This window comes from Schistocerca gregaria, unplaced genomic scaffold, assembly GCF_023897955.1.
Source record: "Schistocerca gregaria isolate iqSchGreg1 unplaced genomic scaffold, iqSchGreg1.2 ptg000449l, whole genome shotgun sequence".
Lineage (NCBI taxonomy): Eukaryota > Metazoa > Arthropoda > Insecta > Orthoptera > Acrididae > Schistocerca > Schistocerca gregaria.
In genome coordinates this window covers 880,912-899,467 of record NW_026061870.1, presented here as the reverse complement: position 1 = coordinate 899,467, position 18,556 = coordinate 880,912, and the positions used below count along the sequence as shown (strand labels likewise).

Genomic DNA, 18,556 nt, shown 5'->3' with positions numbered 1-18,556 from the left:
GTTACATGTGAGAAAGTGGAATGAATTTCTAAATCACAGAGCATTTAAGCCAGCCGGTGTGGCCCAGCGGTTCTAGGCGCTTCAGTCTGGAACCATGCGACTGCTACGGTCGTAGGTTAGACTCCTGCCTCGGGCATGGATGTGTGTGATGTCCTTAGGTTAGTTAGGTTTAAGTAGTTCTAAGTTCTAGGGGACTGATGATCTCAGATGTCAAGTCCCATAGTGCTCAGAGGCATTTAAAACTGAACACTTAAAAGAATTTCGAGCCCAGTAGACGAGACATTTTTGTCATAATTTTAAATTTATTGGCACATTTGTGTGATGTATCTTAAAGTATAAAACACGCAAGAAAAGATGAATATTACAAGTGAAAGCTTAGCTTCTTTTGTAGCTTGTTAATCTGGTCTGGGATTCCCTAAAAATCTACATTAACTTGCAGAGTTTAGTTTGCTCATTTTTTCTTACTTGTTAGTCATTAATGTTGTTATCATTTACTTTTAGCATTTGTAATTTTTTTTTTTTGACTAGATTTCTGAGGACATGTTTCCCACTTGGGACAAAGACAGCAATAGTGCGATGATTGTGCGAGAAACGAGTTACTTCTTGAATCCCGATGCCGATGATGAAGACAACATGGCTACAGGAGAAGCAGTCGATGAAAAAGATGTGTGTTCTGCCTACTTTCTAGGAGCAACCATTGTGCCCACAAGTGGTAGGGTAACACACAATTTTTGTTTTTGATTAAAGTTGTAACCAGAATATTGAAACACTTCGAGCATTCATTTTTGCATCCATTTTTATCAGTTTTGATTAATACATGATTTTTGACGTTATATTTGTCTCTGTTGTTTGTAACTGGTTTGTTCGGAGAAAGTGGTTACTTCAATTATTGCTTCCAGAATGAGATTTTCACTCTGCAGCGGAGTGTGTGCTGATGTGAAACTTCCTGGCAGATTAAAACTGTGTGCCCGACCGAGACTCGAATTCGGGACCTTTGCCTTTCGCGGGCAAGTGCTCTACCAACTGAGCTACCGAAGCACGACTCACGTCCGGTACTCACAGCTTTACTTCTGCCAGTATCCGTCTCCTACCTTCCAAACTTTACAGAAGCTCTTCTGCGAACCTTGCAGAACTAGCACTCCTGAAAGAAAGGATACTGCGGAGACATGGCTTAGCCACAGCCTGGGGGATGTTTCCAGAATGAGATTTCCACTCTGCAGCGGAGTGTGTGCTGATGTGAAACTTCCTGGCAGATTAAAACTGTGTGCGCGACTGAGACTCGAACTCGGGACCTTTGCCTTTCGCGGGCAAGTGCTCTACCAACTGAGCTACCGAAGCATGACTCACGTCCGGTACTCACAGCTTTACTTCTGCCAGTATCCGTCTCCTACCTTCCAAACTTTACAGAAGCTCTTCTGCGAACCTTGCAGAACTAGCACTCCTGAAAGAAAGGATACTGCGGAGACATGGCTTAGCCACAGCCTGGGGGATGCTTCCAGAATGAGATTTTCACTCTGCAGCGGAGTTTCACATCAGCACACACTCCGCTGCAGAGTGAAAATCTCATTCTGGAAACATCCCTCAGGCTGTGGCTAAGCCATGTCTCCGCAGTATCCTTTCTTTTAGGAGTGCTAGTTCTGCAAGGTTCGCAGAAGAGCTTCTGTAAAGTTTGGAAGGTAGGAGACGGATACTGGCAGAAGTAAAGCTGTGAGTACCGGACGTGAGTCGTGCTTCGGTAGCTCAGTTGGTAGAGCACTTGCCCGCGAAAGGCAAATGTCCCGAGTTCGAGTCTCGGTCGGGCACACAGTTTTAATCTGCCAGGAAGTTTCTCAATTACTGCTGATTGACACTTATTTAATGTGGCATGTTCTGGAGACATGTTAGACATTTCAGGATTTAAGCTAGCTTCCTACTTCTGCAGAGTATATATGGAGGGAAGAGGAGTTGCCACATTTATTAAAAACTGCCATAAATTCAAGAACATTGACATTAATAAATTCTGCTTAGAGCAGCATCTAGAAGCATGTGCAACAGAAGTTGAGTTCCATAATAGATCCTATATAATAGTAACTATTTACCGAGCACCTGCAGGAAATTATAATCTATTCATAAATCATCTAGAAGCTCTTTTGGGTTATTTAACAGTAAGAAACAAAGAAATTTTGATTGCTGGTGACTTTAATGCAGATTTTCTAATTCAATCTTCCAGTAAACATTTACTGCCGTTAGTAAAGTTGTCTTTCAATCTAACTCACACTGTAAACTTTCCAGCTAGGATCACTAAATCCTCAAGGACAGCCATTGATAACATTTTTATAGACAAATCAAAGGAACCTGTAATAAATGGACTATCAGATCATGACATGCAGTTCCTTGTTTTAGATGTAAAGTCTTAGCAGATTATCAAGACTGCTAAATCTGAGTACAGGAGAGTATTCAATCAACCAAAAATTGAGTGTTTTAGAAAACTGCTCAAAGATATGAACTGGAAAGATGTTTATAGTGCTCATGACATGAATGAAAAATATAACACATTCATGAACAATGTCAGTACCATGTTTGAAAACTGTTTGTCTCTAAACGTTACTCATATTAAACAGAAGTCTATAATAAAACCATGGATCACACAAGGAATAAAAATTTCCTGTAAGACAAAAAGGAAAATGTATCTGTCGACCAAGAATAGCTCCAATGCTGATGATTTAGCTAAATACAAGGAATACTGTAAGATATTAAAAAAAGTAATTCAGACGTCTAAACAAGTACACTACGAGAAGAAGATAGCAATGTCAGGGAACAAAATAAAAACAATATGGGATATAGTGAAGAGGAGACTGGTAGAACCAGAAAGGAACAGGAGCAACAGAACCTGTAAGAGGTTTCCACCCAGCATATGCATAAAGTACGAAGAAGAGCAGATAGAAGAGGTTGACAGTCTTAAATTCCTGGGATTACAACTTGATAATAAATTCCGTTGGGAGGAGCACACCACAGAACTGCAGAAACGCCTTAACAAATCTGTATTTGCAATTCGAGTGTTAGCAGACATAGGCGACATAAAAGTGAAATAGCTTGAATACTTTGCCTACTTTCATTCCGTAATGTCATATGGTATAATATTTTGGGGTAACTCTTCAAGTGAAACAAAAGTTTTCCGAGACCAAAAGCGTGTAATACGTATTATTTGTGGAGTAAACTCACGGACGTCTTGTAGAAACCTCTTCAAGGGACTGGGTATACTAACTACTGCCTCTCAGTATATTTACTCCTTAATGAAATTTGTCCTAAATAATATATCTCTTTTTCCAACAAACAGCTCAGTTCATATATACAATACCAGGAACAAAAATGATCTGCACAAGGACTTAATAGTACTTACTTTAGTTCAAAAAGGGGTCCACTGCTCAGGAACACTCATCTTCAATAATTTGCCAGCAAACATAAAAAATTTAGTTACAAATAGAGATCAGTTTAAAAGGAGCCTGAAAGACTTACTAGTGGCCAACTCCTCCTACTCCACTGACGAATTTTTTAATAGAAACAAATGATGTGTTGTATATATTTATACTATTAATATTGTTATTTCAGCTTAAAATATATATAAGGTGACATGTTCCACATCCACGAGGATCTCCTCAACACGGATCTATGGAACGAAAAACTAATATATCTATCTATCTACACATCTTATCCACTTGTGGCAGTCTTACAAGTTAGTTACATTGCATTGTTCATCCTTCATTAAATTTTCATTCATTTGACTGGCAAATTAAGTTCACTGATCTGTCAGCCAGGTGCTTCATAAATCATCTTCACCTCTTGGTAATCGTTAATGGTTGCTTGATGCTATGAATAAATTTTAAATAGCTTTACACATCATCAAAGGAGATTTTCATATTACGCTATTTTAGTTTCACTGTGTACACTGATGATGATCTGTTTAGTAAACTCACACTAGTAATAATATTGGTTAGCAAAGTCACATGACTACAATGAATTTAAATTATGTGAACAAGTGGTGTAGTCCATACTCAACAAACGTCCAATTGAAACTGTACAATAGGGACTGTGTATTGCTGCTACTGCCTAGAGCATATATTAATGATTAATTACAACCTGCCCTCACAGCTGCCCTACTGCCAGTACGTCTTTCCCTACCTTCCAAACTTTATGGCAGTACTCCTGAACATGTTACAGGACTGTCACTCCTCAGAGAAAGGAAATTGCAGAGAAAAGGCTCAGGCACAGCCCCTTTCCTTCTTGGTACCATAGGACGCAGCCTACTTGTCGCGTGTGTGTATCAGAAACTATTCAAACATCAGAAAAACACTACATATCCTGTTTTTGACAGTTAGATCCTTAAGGGCTTGAGACAGTTGGAATAAATTTGAGTTTTTCTTGCATGTTTCACTTTACTGCCTCTTGCCATCTGTCTTCTGTCAGTATTACACTGCGAGCATTGGGTCGTATGAATAAAGAAGAGAACATTCTCATGACCTCCCCTCCTTCTTGAGAAAGTTCTTTGTGTATGTTGTCTGCTGTGTCCAGCACAGAACATGTGTAATGTTACATGTCATTCAATCCTCTCAAACAGGCAAACTGTTCAGTGTTAAAAATATGGAGCTGGCATCAATGTGTTCTGGGAGTTGCACTACATTTCAATTTTACTTTTAAGTGTGGCAACAAATTATTTGAGACAATTACCGACAGCTTGCAAAAATGCATTTTCTTGCAATGTAACCAAATTTTCAACATCCATTAAACTTTTTTACTGCTGAAGTTGTAGTTGTTGTTGTTGTTGTGGTCTTCAGTCCTGAGACTGGTTTGATGCAGCTCTCCATGCTAGCCTATCCTGTGCAAGTTTCTTCATCTCCCAATACCTATCGCAACCTACATCCTTCTGAATCTGCTTAGTGTATTCATCTCTTGGTCTCCCTCTACAATTCTTACCCTCCATGCTGCCCTCCAATGCTAAATTAAACATTTTTACTGCTGAAGTTAGGTGAACACATTATATGAACAAAATCTTAAAATTACATGACTTTTCATCTACTCGAAACCTTGACTCTGTTAACACGAGATAATTTTAGTTAAATACAACACATAATGTTTCACTTGCATGTCAAGTGTGTATGCAGTTGCCCGTGTGGTTCATTATGAGAAACAGATTGCCATGTTTTTAATAATTCAGATATTAATTTCTCTGATGTGCGTACTCATTTCCAACATAACAAAATATAAGATTTATACTTTGAGAAAACATGATGATTAACATGTCACAGACATAGTTGTCTGGTGTATATCTAAGTTTTCATATACATCAGTCTGAAAACTTGATTCTGGTAGGCAGCAACAAAAATGTTTTAATTTTCACTTCCTTAGGAAGATTGCCCCTCTTCTTTCATGATTTTCGGGCAGAAAGTTCACCAGGCAAATAATGTTTTATTGTTAAACCCATATAAATTTCTACAGTTTCTCTCTTCACTATTTTTTGAGCTACATGTCTTTTTTTGCCTTCCAGGCATTGTAAATCCTGCCAGTTTTACTGAAAACCTCAGTGAAACTTAACCTCAACATAACTTACTCAGCTCAAGGTATGCTACAAAGCTGACTTCAAAAACGGAGAATGTTCTCCGTTTGTGAGAAGTCGCTCTAGTTTTATTCATATGAAATCGGAGAATGTTCTTTGTTTTGATTAATTTCCCCACACTTTTACTCACTCTGAGAACATTCTCGGATGAAGTATTTTCTCTGACTTACTTTATTCACGCGAACCTGCGAATGCTCTCCAATATTTTTAGTATAAAGTATATTCATTTTATTCATGCGACCCATTAACTGTTGCTGAGTGGTCATTGTAGTTGATCTTTCTGCTTGTGGGGGAGGAGGGGGGGGGGGGGGGGAAGATGAGTGACTAGGAAAGAGGAAAGGGAATTGTAAGGGGATAGAATAAGCGACAGGAGGGGAAGTGGGGGAGAGGGGGGGGGGGGGATACTAATATTGCGAGTATGGGAAACTGTGTATTATTGGTGATATGCAAAATGAGATGCCTTTATGCTATTTGGTATATAGGTGGTGCAATCTATGTACGTTTCATTTGTTTGATAAAAAAGATAAGCCCCATCAATAGATTTAAAAATCCACAACACCTGTCAAGATATTTATATTAATCTTGATTTATTCTGACCAGGTTTGTGGGTCCACAGCTTCATATGTATGAGCTGATTTGAACATGGTTTAAGAACAAACAATAATGTTTATGTATTATCCATTCTGCACAGAACAAAAGCATGTTGTTCCACTTGAACACAGCAATTATTGGAGCTGCCACCACACTATGAGCAGCTGCTGAAAAGTCCTTAGTTTTATAAAGAAAAAAAAATGCTGTTATGGGTTTGAAATAATTTATTAATATACTTAATGATCATCTTCCCCCATGAACTTCGACATTATTGGCATCTTTGCTCCAGCTTCTTAGCCTATCTAAAATTAATTAATTTTTTGCTTATGCTGCGAACCTCTCATCCATAGCCTTTCTGGCTTCCTCAGTGTTCACCTTCCCATCAGCTCTTTCTTTAGGTGTGGAAACAGTAGTCTGAGGGGCCGTATTAGGTGTAATGGGTGGATCTTTGAGGACTTCAGAGTACAGAACTGCCAGTTTTTGCTGTGTTATGGACACCCCGTAGGGGGTCATTGTCGTCCAGAAACAAGATTCCTTTTCTCAGCTTTCATCAACATTTGGAGGTCAGTTGTTTCTTCATTTTGTCGAGGAGTTCAACATAGTACTTCATCATGATGGTTTTACCAAGTTGTAAGTGGTTAATGTACACCTACATCCATAATTTGCATACCACTGTAGGATGAATGGCAGAGGTTACATCCCATTGTACCAATTATTAGGGTTTCTTCCTTTTCCATTCACGTATGGAACGCGGGAAGAATGGTTGTTTGAATGCCTCTGTGTCTGCTATGATTATTCTAATTTTATCCTCATCCTCCCAATGTGAGCGGTTCATAGAGTCATCATTGAAACTCAGTTCTTGAAACTTTGTTAGTATACTTTCTCGGAACCCTTCATGGCTACCTTCAAGAGCGTGCCAGATCAGTTATTTCAACATTTCAGTGTCATGCTACCATGGGTCAAACATACCTGTGATCATTTGTGCTGCCTTTCTATGTGTTCATTAACCCTGTTAGTTCTGTTGGTATTGGTCCCACACACTTGAATAATACCCAAGAATGAGTGGCGCAAGTGATTCGTAAGCAGTCTCTTTTGTAGACTAATTGCACTTCTCCAGTATTCTACTAACAAACAGAAGAGTACCACATGCTTTACCCGCAACTGAGCCTGTATGATCATTCCATTTCATATCCCCACAAAGTTTTACACCCATGTATTTGTATGAATTGGTCAATTCCATTTGTGACTCATTGATGTTATATTCATAGAATACTATGTTTTTCTGTTTTGTAAAGTGCATAATTTTACATTTCTGAACATTTAAAGCAAGTTGCCAATCTTTGCACCACATTCAAATATTTTCAGTATCTGACTGAACATTGATTGCAGCCTCTTTCAGACAGTACTTCACTATAGATAAATACATCATCGGCAAAAAGTCTGAGGCTACTGTTAATATTGTCTGCAAGGTTATTAATATACAACACGAACAGCAAGACTCCCACCACACTTCCCTGGGGCACCCTGAAGTTGCTCCTACATCTGACAATGACTCTCCATCCAAGATAACATGCTGTGTCCTCCCTGCAAGAAGTCTTCAATCCAGTCACTTGATACCCCATATGATCAGTCTTTTGACAATAAGTGTTGGTGTGATACTGTGTCAAATACTTTTCAGAAATCTAGAAACACTGCATCTACCTGGATCTGTTGGTCTGAAGTTTTAGTATGTCATGTGAGACAAGTATGTGTTGGGTTTCACATAGCCTTTGTCAAGGAACACATGCCGGTGGACATGGAGAAGGTCATTCTGTTCAAGGTACCTCAGAATGTGCTCTAAGATTCTGCAACAAATTAGTGTCAAAGTTATTGGACGATAGTTTTGTGGATCACGTTTACTACTCTTCCTGCAGACATGTGTTACCTGTATTTCCTTTCAACTACTGAGCACAGATTTTTGTTTGAGGGATATACAATAGATTGCAATTAGAAGAGGGGCTAATTCAGCTGCAAATTCATTGTAGAATCTGATATAGATTCCATTGGGTCCAAAAGCATTGTTCAATTTTAATGATTTCAACTGTTTCTCAACACCACTGATGCCAATACTGATGATTTCACTCATATTTTCAGTGGTATGAGTATTAAATTGGGGCAGTTCTGGGTTTTCCTTTGTAAAGGAACATTTGAAAAGAGAGTTAATCATTTCAGCTTTTATTTTGGTTCCCTCAATTTCAGTTCCTGTTCTATTCACTAGTGACTGGACACTAAATTTGGTGCCACTAACAGTCTTTACATAGATCCAGAATTTTTTGGGTTTTGTGAAAGATCATTTGACAGTACTCTGCTACAGCAGTCATTAAAGGCTTAATGCACTGCTCTCTTGACAGCCAAACACGTTTCATTCGGCGTCTATTTATCTATAGCCCTACACTTTGTTTTACACCTGTTGTTGTGGTCTTCAGTCCTGAGACTGGTTCGATGCAGCTCTTCATGCTACTCTATCCTGTGCAAGCTTCTTCATCTCCCAGTACCTACGGCAACCTACATCCTTCTGAATCTGCTTAGTGTATTCATCTCTTGGTCTCCCTCTACGATTTTTACCCTCCACGCTGCCCTCCAATACTAAATTGGTGATCCCTTGATACCTCTGAACATGTCCTACCAACCGATCCCTTCTTCTGGTCAAGTTGTGCCACAAACTTCTCTTCTCCCCAATCCTATTCAATACTTCCACATTAGTTATGTGATCTACCCATTTAATCTTCAGCATTCTTCTGTAGCAACACATTTCGAAAGCTTCTATTCTCTTCTTGTCCAAACTATTTATCGTCCATGTTTCACTTCCATACATGGCTACACTCCATACAAATACTTTCAGAAATGACTTCCTGACACTTAAATCTATACTCTATGTTAACAAATTTCTCTTCAGAAACACTTTCCTCGCCATTGCCAGTCTACATTTTATATCCTCTCTACTTCGACCATCATCAGTTATTTTGCTCCCCAAATAGCAAAACTCCTTTACTACTTTAAGTGTCTCATTTCCTAATTAATTCCTTCAGCATCACCCGACTTAATTATCCTCGTTTTGCTTTTGTTGATGTTCATTTTATATCCTCCTTTCACGACACTATCCATTCCATTCAACTGCTCTTCCAAGTCCTTTGCTGTCTCTGACAGAAATACGATGTCATCGGCGAACCTCAAAGTTTTTATTTCTTCTCCATGGATTTTAATACCTACTCTGAATTTTTCTTTTGTTTCCTTTACCGCTTGCTCAATATACAGATTGAATAACATAGAGGAGAGACTACAACCCTGTCTCACTCCCTTCCCAACCACTGCTTCCCTTTCATGTCCCTCGACTCTTATTTAACTGCCATCTGGTTTCTGTACAAATTGTAAACAGCCTTTCGCTCCCTGTATTTTACCCCTGCCACCTTCACAATTTGAAAGAGAGTATTCCAGTCGACATTGTCAAAAGCTTTCTCTAAGTCTACAAATGCTAGAAACGTAGGTTTTCCCTTCCTTAATCTAGCTTCTAATATAAGTCGTAGGGTCAGTATTGCCTCACATGTTCCAACATTACTACGGAATCCAAACTGATCTTCCCCGAGGTCGGCTTCTACTAGTTTTTCCATTCGTCTGTAAAGAATTCGCATTAGTATTTTGCAGCTGTGACTTATTAAACTGATTGTTCGTTAATTTTGACATCTGTCAACACCTGCTTTCTTTGGGATTGGAATTATTATATTCTTCTTGAAGTCTGAGGGTATTTCGCCTGTCTCATACATCTTACTCACCAGATGGTAGAGTTTTGTCAGGACTGGCTCTCCCAAGGCCGTCAGTAGTTCCAATGGGATGTTGTCTACTCCCGGGGCCTTGTTTCGACTCAGGTCTTTCAGTGCTCTGTCAAACTCTTCACGCAGTATCGTATCTCCCATTTCATCTTCATCTACATCCTCTTCCAATTCCATAATATTGTCCTCAAGTACATCGCCCTTGTATAGACCCTCTATATACTCCTTCCACCTTTCTGCTTTCTCTTCTTTGCTTAGAACTGTGTTTCCATCTGAGCTCTTGATGTTCATACAAGTGGTTCTCTTTTCTCCAAAGGTCTCTTTAACTTTCCTGTAGGCAGTATCTATCTTACCCCTAGTGAGATAAGCCTCTACATCCTTACATTGGTCCTCTAGCCATCCCTGCTTAGCCATTTTGCACTTCCTGTCGATCTCATTTTTGAGACGTCTGTATTCCTTTTTGCCTGCTTCATTTACTGCATTTTTATATTTTCTCCTTTCATCAATTAAATTCAATATTTCTTCTGTTACCCAAGGATTTCTACTAGCCCTTGTCCTTTTACCTACTTGATCCTCTGCTGCCTTCACTACTTCATCCCTCAAAGCTACCCATTCTTCTTCTACTGTATTTCTTTCCCCCATTCCTGTGAATTGTTCCTTTATGGTCTCCGTGAAACTCTGTACAACCTCTGGTTCTTTTAGTTTATCCATGTCCCATCTCCTTAAATTTCCACCTTTTTGCAATTTCTTCAGTTTTAATCTACAGGTCGTAACCAATAGATTGTGGTCAGAGTCCACATCTGCCCCTGGAAATGTCTTACAATTTAGTACCTGGTTCCTAAATCTCTGTCTTACCATTATATAATCTATCTGATACCTTTTAGTATCTCCAGCCTTCTTCCATGTATACAGCCTTCTTTTATGATTCTTGAACCAAGTGTTACCTGTGATTAAGTTGTGCTCTGTGCAAAATTCTACCAGGCAGCTTCCTATTCATTTCTTTGCCCCAGTCCATATTCACCTACTATGTTTCCTTCTCTCCCTTTTCCTCCTACCGAATTTCAGTTACCCATGACTATTAAATTTTCATCTCCCTTCAGTATCTGAATAATTTCTTTTATTTGATCATACATTTGTTCAATTTCTTCGTCATCTGCAGAGCTAGTTGGCATATAAATTTGTACTACTGTAGTAGCTTTGGGCTTCCTATCTATCTTGGCCACAATGATGTGTTCACTATGCTGTTTGTAGTAGCTTACCCCCTTTCCTATTTTCCTATTCATTATTAAACCTACTCCTGCATTACCCCTATTTGATTTTGTGTTTATAACCCTGTAGTCACCTGACCAGAAGTCTTGTTCCTCCTGCCACCGAACTTCACCATGTCCCTTTTTAAATTTTCTAACCTACCTGCCCGATTAAGGGATCTGACATTTTCTTTCTCCTGATAACGACATCCTCTTGAGTAGTCCCCGCCCGGAGATCCGAACGGGGGACTATTTTACCTCCGGAATATTTTACCCAAGAGGACGCCATCATCATTTAATCATACAATAAAGCTGCATGCCCTCGGGAAAAATTACGGCCGTAGTTTCCCCTTGCTTTCAGCTGTTCGCAGTACCAGCACAGCAAGGCCGTTTTGGTTATTATTACAAGGCCAGATCAGTCAATCGTCCAGACTGTTGCCCCTGCAACTACTGAAAAGGCTGCTGCCCCTCTTCGGTAACCACACATTTGTCTGGCCTCTCAACAGATACCCCTCCGTTGTGGTTGCACCTACGGTATGGCTATCTGTAGCGCTGAGGCACGCAAGCCTCCCCACCAACGGCAAGGTCCATGGTTCATGGGGGGAGGGTTTTACAGCTATTGTGCAGTAATTTCTGAGTAATTTCTGTTTCTTTAGAAGTGTCTTTACAGTGACTGTTTACCATGGAGGGTCCCTCCCATTATGAACCGTTTTACTGGGTCAATAACTCTTTTGATTTTGAGCAATAGTTCCTCCACATGTTCCTGCCCTGTGCTGTAAGTTTCAATTTCCTGATTGAGATATGATACTACTGCTTTTTTTAATGTAGTTTACTGAACATATCTGTCTTCTTGCTTGTTTTGGTTGCCTTTGGTACTTTGGTAATAATTGTTACCACAACCATGTCATAAACACTGATAACCAGTTTCAAAGTGGATGTCCTCCAGGAGGTTAGGTCTATTTCTTGCTATTAGATTCAATGTATTTCCATCATGCGTTTTGTTCCAAACTATCTAAACTAGGTAGTTTTTAGAGAAGGTATTTAATAATGTTTCACAATATGCCTTGTCATGCCCATCACTGACATAACTGTAATTTTCACAATTGATTGTTGGATGATTAAAGTATACGCCAATGATTACAGTATGAGTAAGGAACTTACATGTGAGCAAACTGAGGTTTTCTCCAAAGTTTTTGGTTGCGTCAGGTTGGGTGTCTCACACAAACAAAAATAGGAGTCTCACACAAACAGTCTCACATGCAGCTTCAATTTCTGTTTGGGTGGATTTGAGTTTGTTATCTACTGTGACAGATACACCACCTCCATTTCTCATTGGCCTATTCTTTTGGTATACACTTCAATTTTCCCCAAATATCTCACTGCTGTCAGTTTCAGGTGTCAGCCAGCTTTCTGTACCTAGTATTGTGTGAGCTTCACTGCTTTCCAGGAGTGCCTCAAACTCTGGCACTTTGTTGGGAATGGTTCGGCAGTTCACCAATAAGACTTTGATACACCTGTGGGAGGCATTTCTTTTGATCTTAGAACAGGTGCTTCTGGTTTTTCTATAGCTTTCATTACCTGGTTTGGATGGAGAGTTGCCTAATCTAAAAAAAAAAAACCTTGTGTGTGCCCTGCACACAGTCAGCTACCTGAGTAGCAGCCTCTGGTGTGTAGTGCACACATGACTTGTTTAGGGGAACCCTACAGTTCTCAATCCTGTGTCGCCAAGTCCAGGAAGTCACAGCCTAGCTTGTCACAGAAACTTCGAAGTCTCTGGTTCAGTCATTCCACTCGACTCAGAACCAAAGGACTGTGCTCAGTTCCGGGGACATTGCTGCAAATTCTTTGAAACTCTGTGTCCAAGGCTGGTCTTTTCAACCTTTTTTGCCAGTCGCTGGAATGATCCGAGTATGACCTACGAGTCCCTACGTCAGGTGTCATTTGTTCCAGCATGCACCACAATCTGTTCCTTCAGTGACTGGTGGAATAGCCTCTTCACCATTTTGAATGAGGCCTCCAGGCATACACAGTGAGTGGATCTGGTGTCCTTTCCTGTGCATTGCTGCCATTTCCCTAAGTGGTACCGTCATTCACCATGCTTTAGAAGTGCCGACATTTGATAGACTCCTACCCTTCTGTGTTTGCCTCCTCTTGACACTGAACAAAACAAGTTTCCCTAAAAATAGATGATGTGAATCTCACTGGCTCAGTTTCAGTGAAAAACAGCACCTAGAACTTGTCGGTTAGGGGCATCAATATAAGACACTGAGCTCTCCCTGGTCCTGTCCACACTTCACAGGACGCCTAGATTTACCATTGAAATGTCACTTGCAGTCAAGTGGAAGAGTAATGATAGGTCCCATACTTTCTACAGAGGAGACAGGATCTGCAGGAGAGGATAGTACTCTGAAGTATCTCTACTGTCAGTATCACAGTATACGACTCTCGGGAGCTTTTCAGCACTTCGATTCACAGCACTGCTAATTGTTTAGTATTAGTCAGGGCAATTTCCAGTTGCTTATGAATGTGAACCAACTTATCCCTTATTTGAGCACAGCATTCACAGTGGGGGTGCGTTGTAGTACAATACAGTGCATAAATAACTTTAATCTCTTGAGCTACGAAGTTGCTAATTCCATATAAGAGTTGAAGCAAACACATAAAATGAGATTTCTCCTAAGGCAACAGAAAAATCTGTGGTAAAAATTATTAATTTCCTAAAACTTTTTGGGCTTAATCATGGTTATTATAGTTAATAAGTAGGATTCCGTCTTTATCTCAAAAGACAGATGCGAGCAACTTGTATGCTGATTGTTGTGTTTTGAACTTCTTTGGATGTGAACAACCACTGTTGATACATTCTTTGGGCTGTTTTTGTGTTACTGGATCGTAAGTGTATAATCATGTTTCATCCACAGTGTCAAGATGATCAAAAAATCCCACAAGATCTCGTCAAAATTAGACGAAAGCTTGCATGAAGAAACCATTTGTTCACACATTTGGTCTCCATTGAGACATTTGGGAACCTCTCTGGCTGAGCACTTTCTCACATTCAAAATAAATAATATGACCCACATGTGCTCGAGATATGCTGAGTGTCTGTGATATCTTGTTAGCAGTTATCCGTGGGAGTATTCAGTATCATGGAATGAACAGGATCCACAGTTTTCAGAACTGTGATTTTAGCAGGCCTTCCAGAAAACTCTTCATCTTCAGCGCCGAAATGCCCTGTATTAAATGCAGCAGTCCAAATCTTAATAGTGGAGAAGAAAGGGCAGTTACCACACGATGTGCCATACATATCATCATTAATTTGTTTGGCCATGTTTACTTTTGAAAAAGGGATGCTTAATCACAACACGATTCCCTTTGACTGTTAATTCTCTATTTTCTTGTGCCAAATTCCATTCAAACCTGCACAGAAGAATAAAAATCAATGTGACTACTGTGCATTTAGTGTCACACATAATGTAAAGAACAAGGTTTAAGGCCAAACAATGAGAATTAGCTTCATCTGTTTCAACTAGGAAAATCCAAGGACTTATCAGCACCCCCTTGCACACATTACAATCACATCATTTGAAACTGTTGCCCTTGTCACGCTGCCAGTTACTGCTTAACTCTCTGAAAACTCTAGAATTCCCTACCATCAGTTAAGGTGGCTGCTATTATAATGGTGTTGCTTGGTATCATTAGTATGGCATCAGTCGAGCCATACGTCAGAATTATGAAGTGCAATAAGAATCAAGTGATCATTTCAGTACTTGCCAATGATGCTAAAGGCTAATTTTTCAGTATGTTTCTGTGAATTAGAATAACAGAAGACCCTCATAGATTGTCAGTTTTGTTGCAAATCATATTTACAATGTGTTGATTGAATCGGCTTGACACGGGATAGAAGGGCTAGAGACATACAAAAATTAAAATCACTGCCAAACTGTCAAAATCAAACTGAACACAGATAGGTGCATGTGCACCTGCGAGGGGAGGACAGTGGCAGTGGCGTAAAGTTCCCTATCACCAGTCTTTGTGCCAACGTACTGTACGAAATTCCAAACCTCTCTGCAGATTCTTACGAAGTGAGATCGTGTTACACTGTCTTTCAGATGTTGACGTTAAGCTCAGTGTCACCCCCCCCCCCCCCCCCCATCCCACACCCCCCCACCCCGCAGTGCTGTTTGAAAGGAATAGGCTCTACGCCGGCACTGGGTTTCTTCTTGTCACAAGATCTGACGGTCACGATTTCTCAACAGTCAACCCTTTCATCATTTCTCAACAGTCAACCCTATCGTCATTCAGAAAGGTGTAGGTGCGATTGCAAGACCAGTGAAATCTTGTACTCGGTTGGGCAACGGTGCCTAGCTGTTGGAGACAGAGAGCGCCTTCCAGGTCCACTCTCTTACACACATTCCCTGTACGGGTGGAGGCCTACCGCACCGTGGCGTGGTGTATATCAGGTCCCTCGGCGGACTAACTGATGAGGAGATTCTGTCTTTTCTCTCTGATCAGGGAGTGATGGCCATCCATCAGGTCGAGAAAAGGGTCGACAAGGACCTCATATCGACCCCAACCGTATTCCTGACATTCGACAATGTGCAATTGCCTTCACGAATTAAAGCGGGTTATGAGATCATTTCTGTTCGGCCGTATATACCCAGCCCTACAAGGTGTTACCAATGTCAGCGGTTTAACGATACACGGCAGTCTTGTTTAAGGCGGCTAAATGTGTTACCTGTGGCAGGGATGCCCATGAGGGTGACTGTCCACCTTGACTGTCCACCTCCATCCCTTCGTTTTGTCAACTGTAAGGGCGACCATGCTGCCTCCTATTGCGGCTGCCCCGTCTTCAAAGATGACCATCCGTCATATTTCTCCTTCTTTGACAACTCTCTTGACCGCCAATAAGGGCTATATGTCTCTGCCCTGTTACCTCCTGGAGTTCACTTTCGTCGCCTGCTTCAGTCACTTGATTTTACCCTCACTACGATTTTCGAGTGGGTGAGAGCGCGACGCCACCTTGGCTCCAGGCTCAGGTTCGCGTTCACCTTAAACTGAGCTCGCTCCCAAAGGAGAGGACCGCGGATTTGATATACCACTCAGGGTTTGTCGAACTTCGTACGAGGCTCGCTATTAACGTCTTTATTTACACAGATGGCTCTAAGACTGCTGCTGGTGTCAGGTGTGCCTTTGTCGTTGGAGATGATACTTTTCAATACCGGCTCCTTGGCCAGTGTTCAAGCTTTACAGCTGAGCTTTTTGCTCTCTATCAGGCTGTTCGGTATATCCACCGCCATCGTCATTCTCCCTATGTGATCTGCTCTGATTCTTTCAGTGCCATTCAGAGTCTCCGTGACCCGTATTCGGACCACCGTCTCATGCAAAGAATTCAACGGTCCCTTCAGTCACTAGCTGATAGCGGTGCCCGTGTCCTTTTTTTTTGTGGATTCCTGGCCACGTTGGTGTGCCTGGGAATGAAGCTGCTGATGCTGCGGCCAAGACTGCTGTCCTCCTGCCTCGGACAGCTTCCTTTTGTGTCCCATCAACTGATGTTAGTGGGATTCTTTGTTGGCGCATTTCATCATTGTGGCACGAGGCTTGGTCATCTCTCTCCATGAAAATAACCTTAGGGCCATCAAACCGATCCCGATGGCTCGGACGACCTCCTCACGCCCTTCCCAGTGAGAGGATGTCATTTTGGCCAGGTTGCGGATTGGGCATTGCCGATTTAGCCACCTCTATCTGTTGTCCCGGTGGAACCGCCCCACAATGCCCCTGTGGTCATCCATTGACCGTGCACCATGTTTTATTGTCCTATCCCCGTTTTATTCACTCTCGCGTTGTCCTGTGTCTGCCGTCTACCTTACAGGAACTTTTAGGTGATGACACTCGAGCAGCTGCTCGTGTCCTTCGTTTTTTACACTGACGGACTTGTCCAAAAAGGTCTAACTCTTTTAGTTTGTTTCTCTGCGTCTTTGTAAGTACTTTATGATGTTGCCCCCCTTGCTTTTTTCTACACTATTAGTGCACTAACATTTGTGACTGGGTGCTAACGACCTTAGTAGTTGAGGGGGGGGGGGGGGGGGGGGGAATTGCGAGAGCCATGTTATTTCAAGCAATTTCAGGTAGTGATCATAAGTGTCATTAATGTTATTGGGTTGATGCATAAGTTCCTAGCATTTTTCTGTAAGCTGAATAAACACAACATAGACTTTCGTCATCAATAGTATATTCTCTTGGCTATTTACAACAGTTTGCCAATGCTCGAATAACTGTTTCATTTCGTGGCTGTAGAAATCATATGATTTTGGGGTGAAGAATTCATTAGGCCATGTTTGGAGTGCATTTTCATCCGAAAAGGAAGTTCATAAAGTGAAAATCTGAGGTCGCAAGGTCAGGTGAATAAGGTTGGTGTGGAATGACTTCCCAACCCAGCTCCTGCACCGTGGTTTTTTGTCAGTCTAGTTGAATGCGTGTGGGCACTATCGTGGAGTATCATCACGTCATGCAGTCTTCATGGTCATTGTCCTTGGATTGCATCTGCAAGACATCTCAGTTGTCAACAATAAATGTCAGCAGTTATGGTTACACCTCGGGGAAGCAATTCATAGTACACCATACCATCACTGTTCCACTAGGTACGTAACATCATGCTTGGTGAAAGAGCACAGATGTTTGTATGGGGAGTTATTGCTTTGTTAGGGCTCAATCCTGTCTTTTCTACTTGTGTTAGCATAAACACACCATTTCTTGTCACCAGTAACAATACAAGATAGGAATAGTCAGTGTTGTTCACAAGCCAATTGATGACGTACAAGCAGAGATGCATGTATAGCCACCAGCTGATTTTTGTGCTTTTCACTTAGAGCTTGTGGTACCGATACACCCAATTTTTGAACCTTCTCTATCAGATGCAAATGGCCCACAATGGTGGAATGATCATAGTTCATCACATTTGCCATTTCTCAAGTACACTGGCAGAGATAGTTGAGGATTAATGTGTTTAAATGATTCTCATCAAACTTTGACAATGTTGACTGGAATACTCTCTTTCAAATTCTAAAGGTGGCAGGGTTACAATACCGGGAGCAAAAGGCTATTTACAATTTGTACAGAAACCAGATGGCAGTTATAAGAGTCGAGGGGCATGGAAGGTGAGCAGCGGTTGGGAAGCAAGTGAGGCAGGGTTGTAGCCTGTCCCCGATGTTATTCAATCTGTATATTGAGCAAGCAGTAAAGGAAACAAAATAAAAATTCGGAGTATGTATTAAAATCCTTGGAGAAGAAATAAAACCTTTAAGGTTCGCCAATGACATTGTAATTCT

At 41.0% G+C, this 18,556-nt stretch overlaps 1 protein-coding gene across 1 annotated transcript in view; it reads left to right on the top strand.

Annotated features, from left to right (window-relative positions):
- The window catches only part of LOC126312749 (X-ray repair cross-complementing protein 5-like), a gene marked incomplete at its 5' end in the record, with an annotated part of 106,372 nt that overhangs the window by 42,354 nt on the left and 45,462 nt on the right, over positions 1-18,556 (top strand). Inside the window, one exon of the mRNA XM_049992246.1 lies at positions 529-712. Within this exon, the coding sequence (XP_049848203.1) occupies positions 529-712 (184 nt within the window). The remainder of the gene's footprint in view (positions 1-528; positions 713-18,556) is intronic.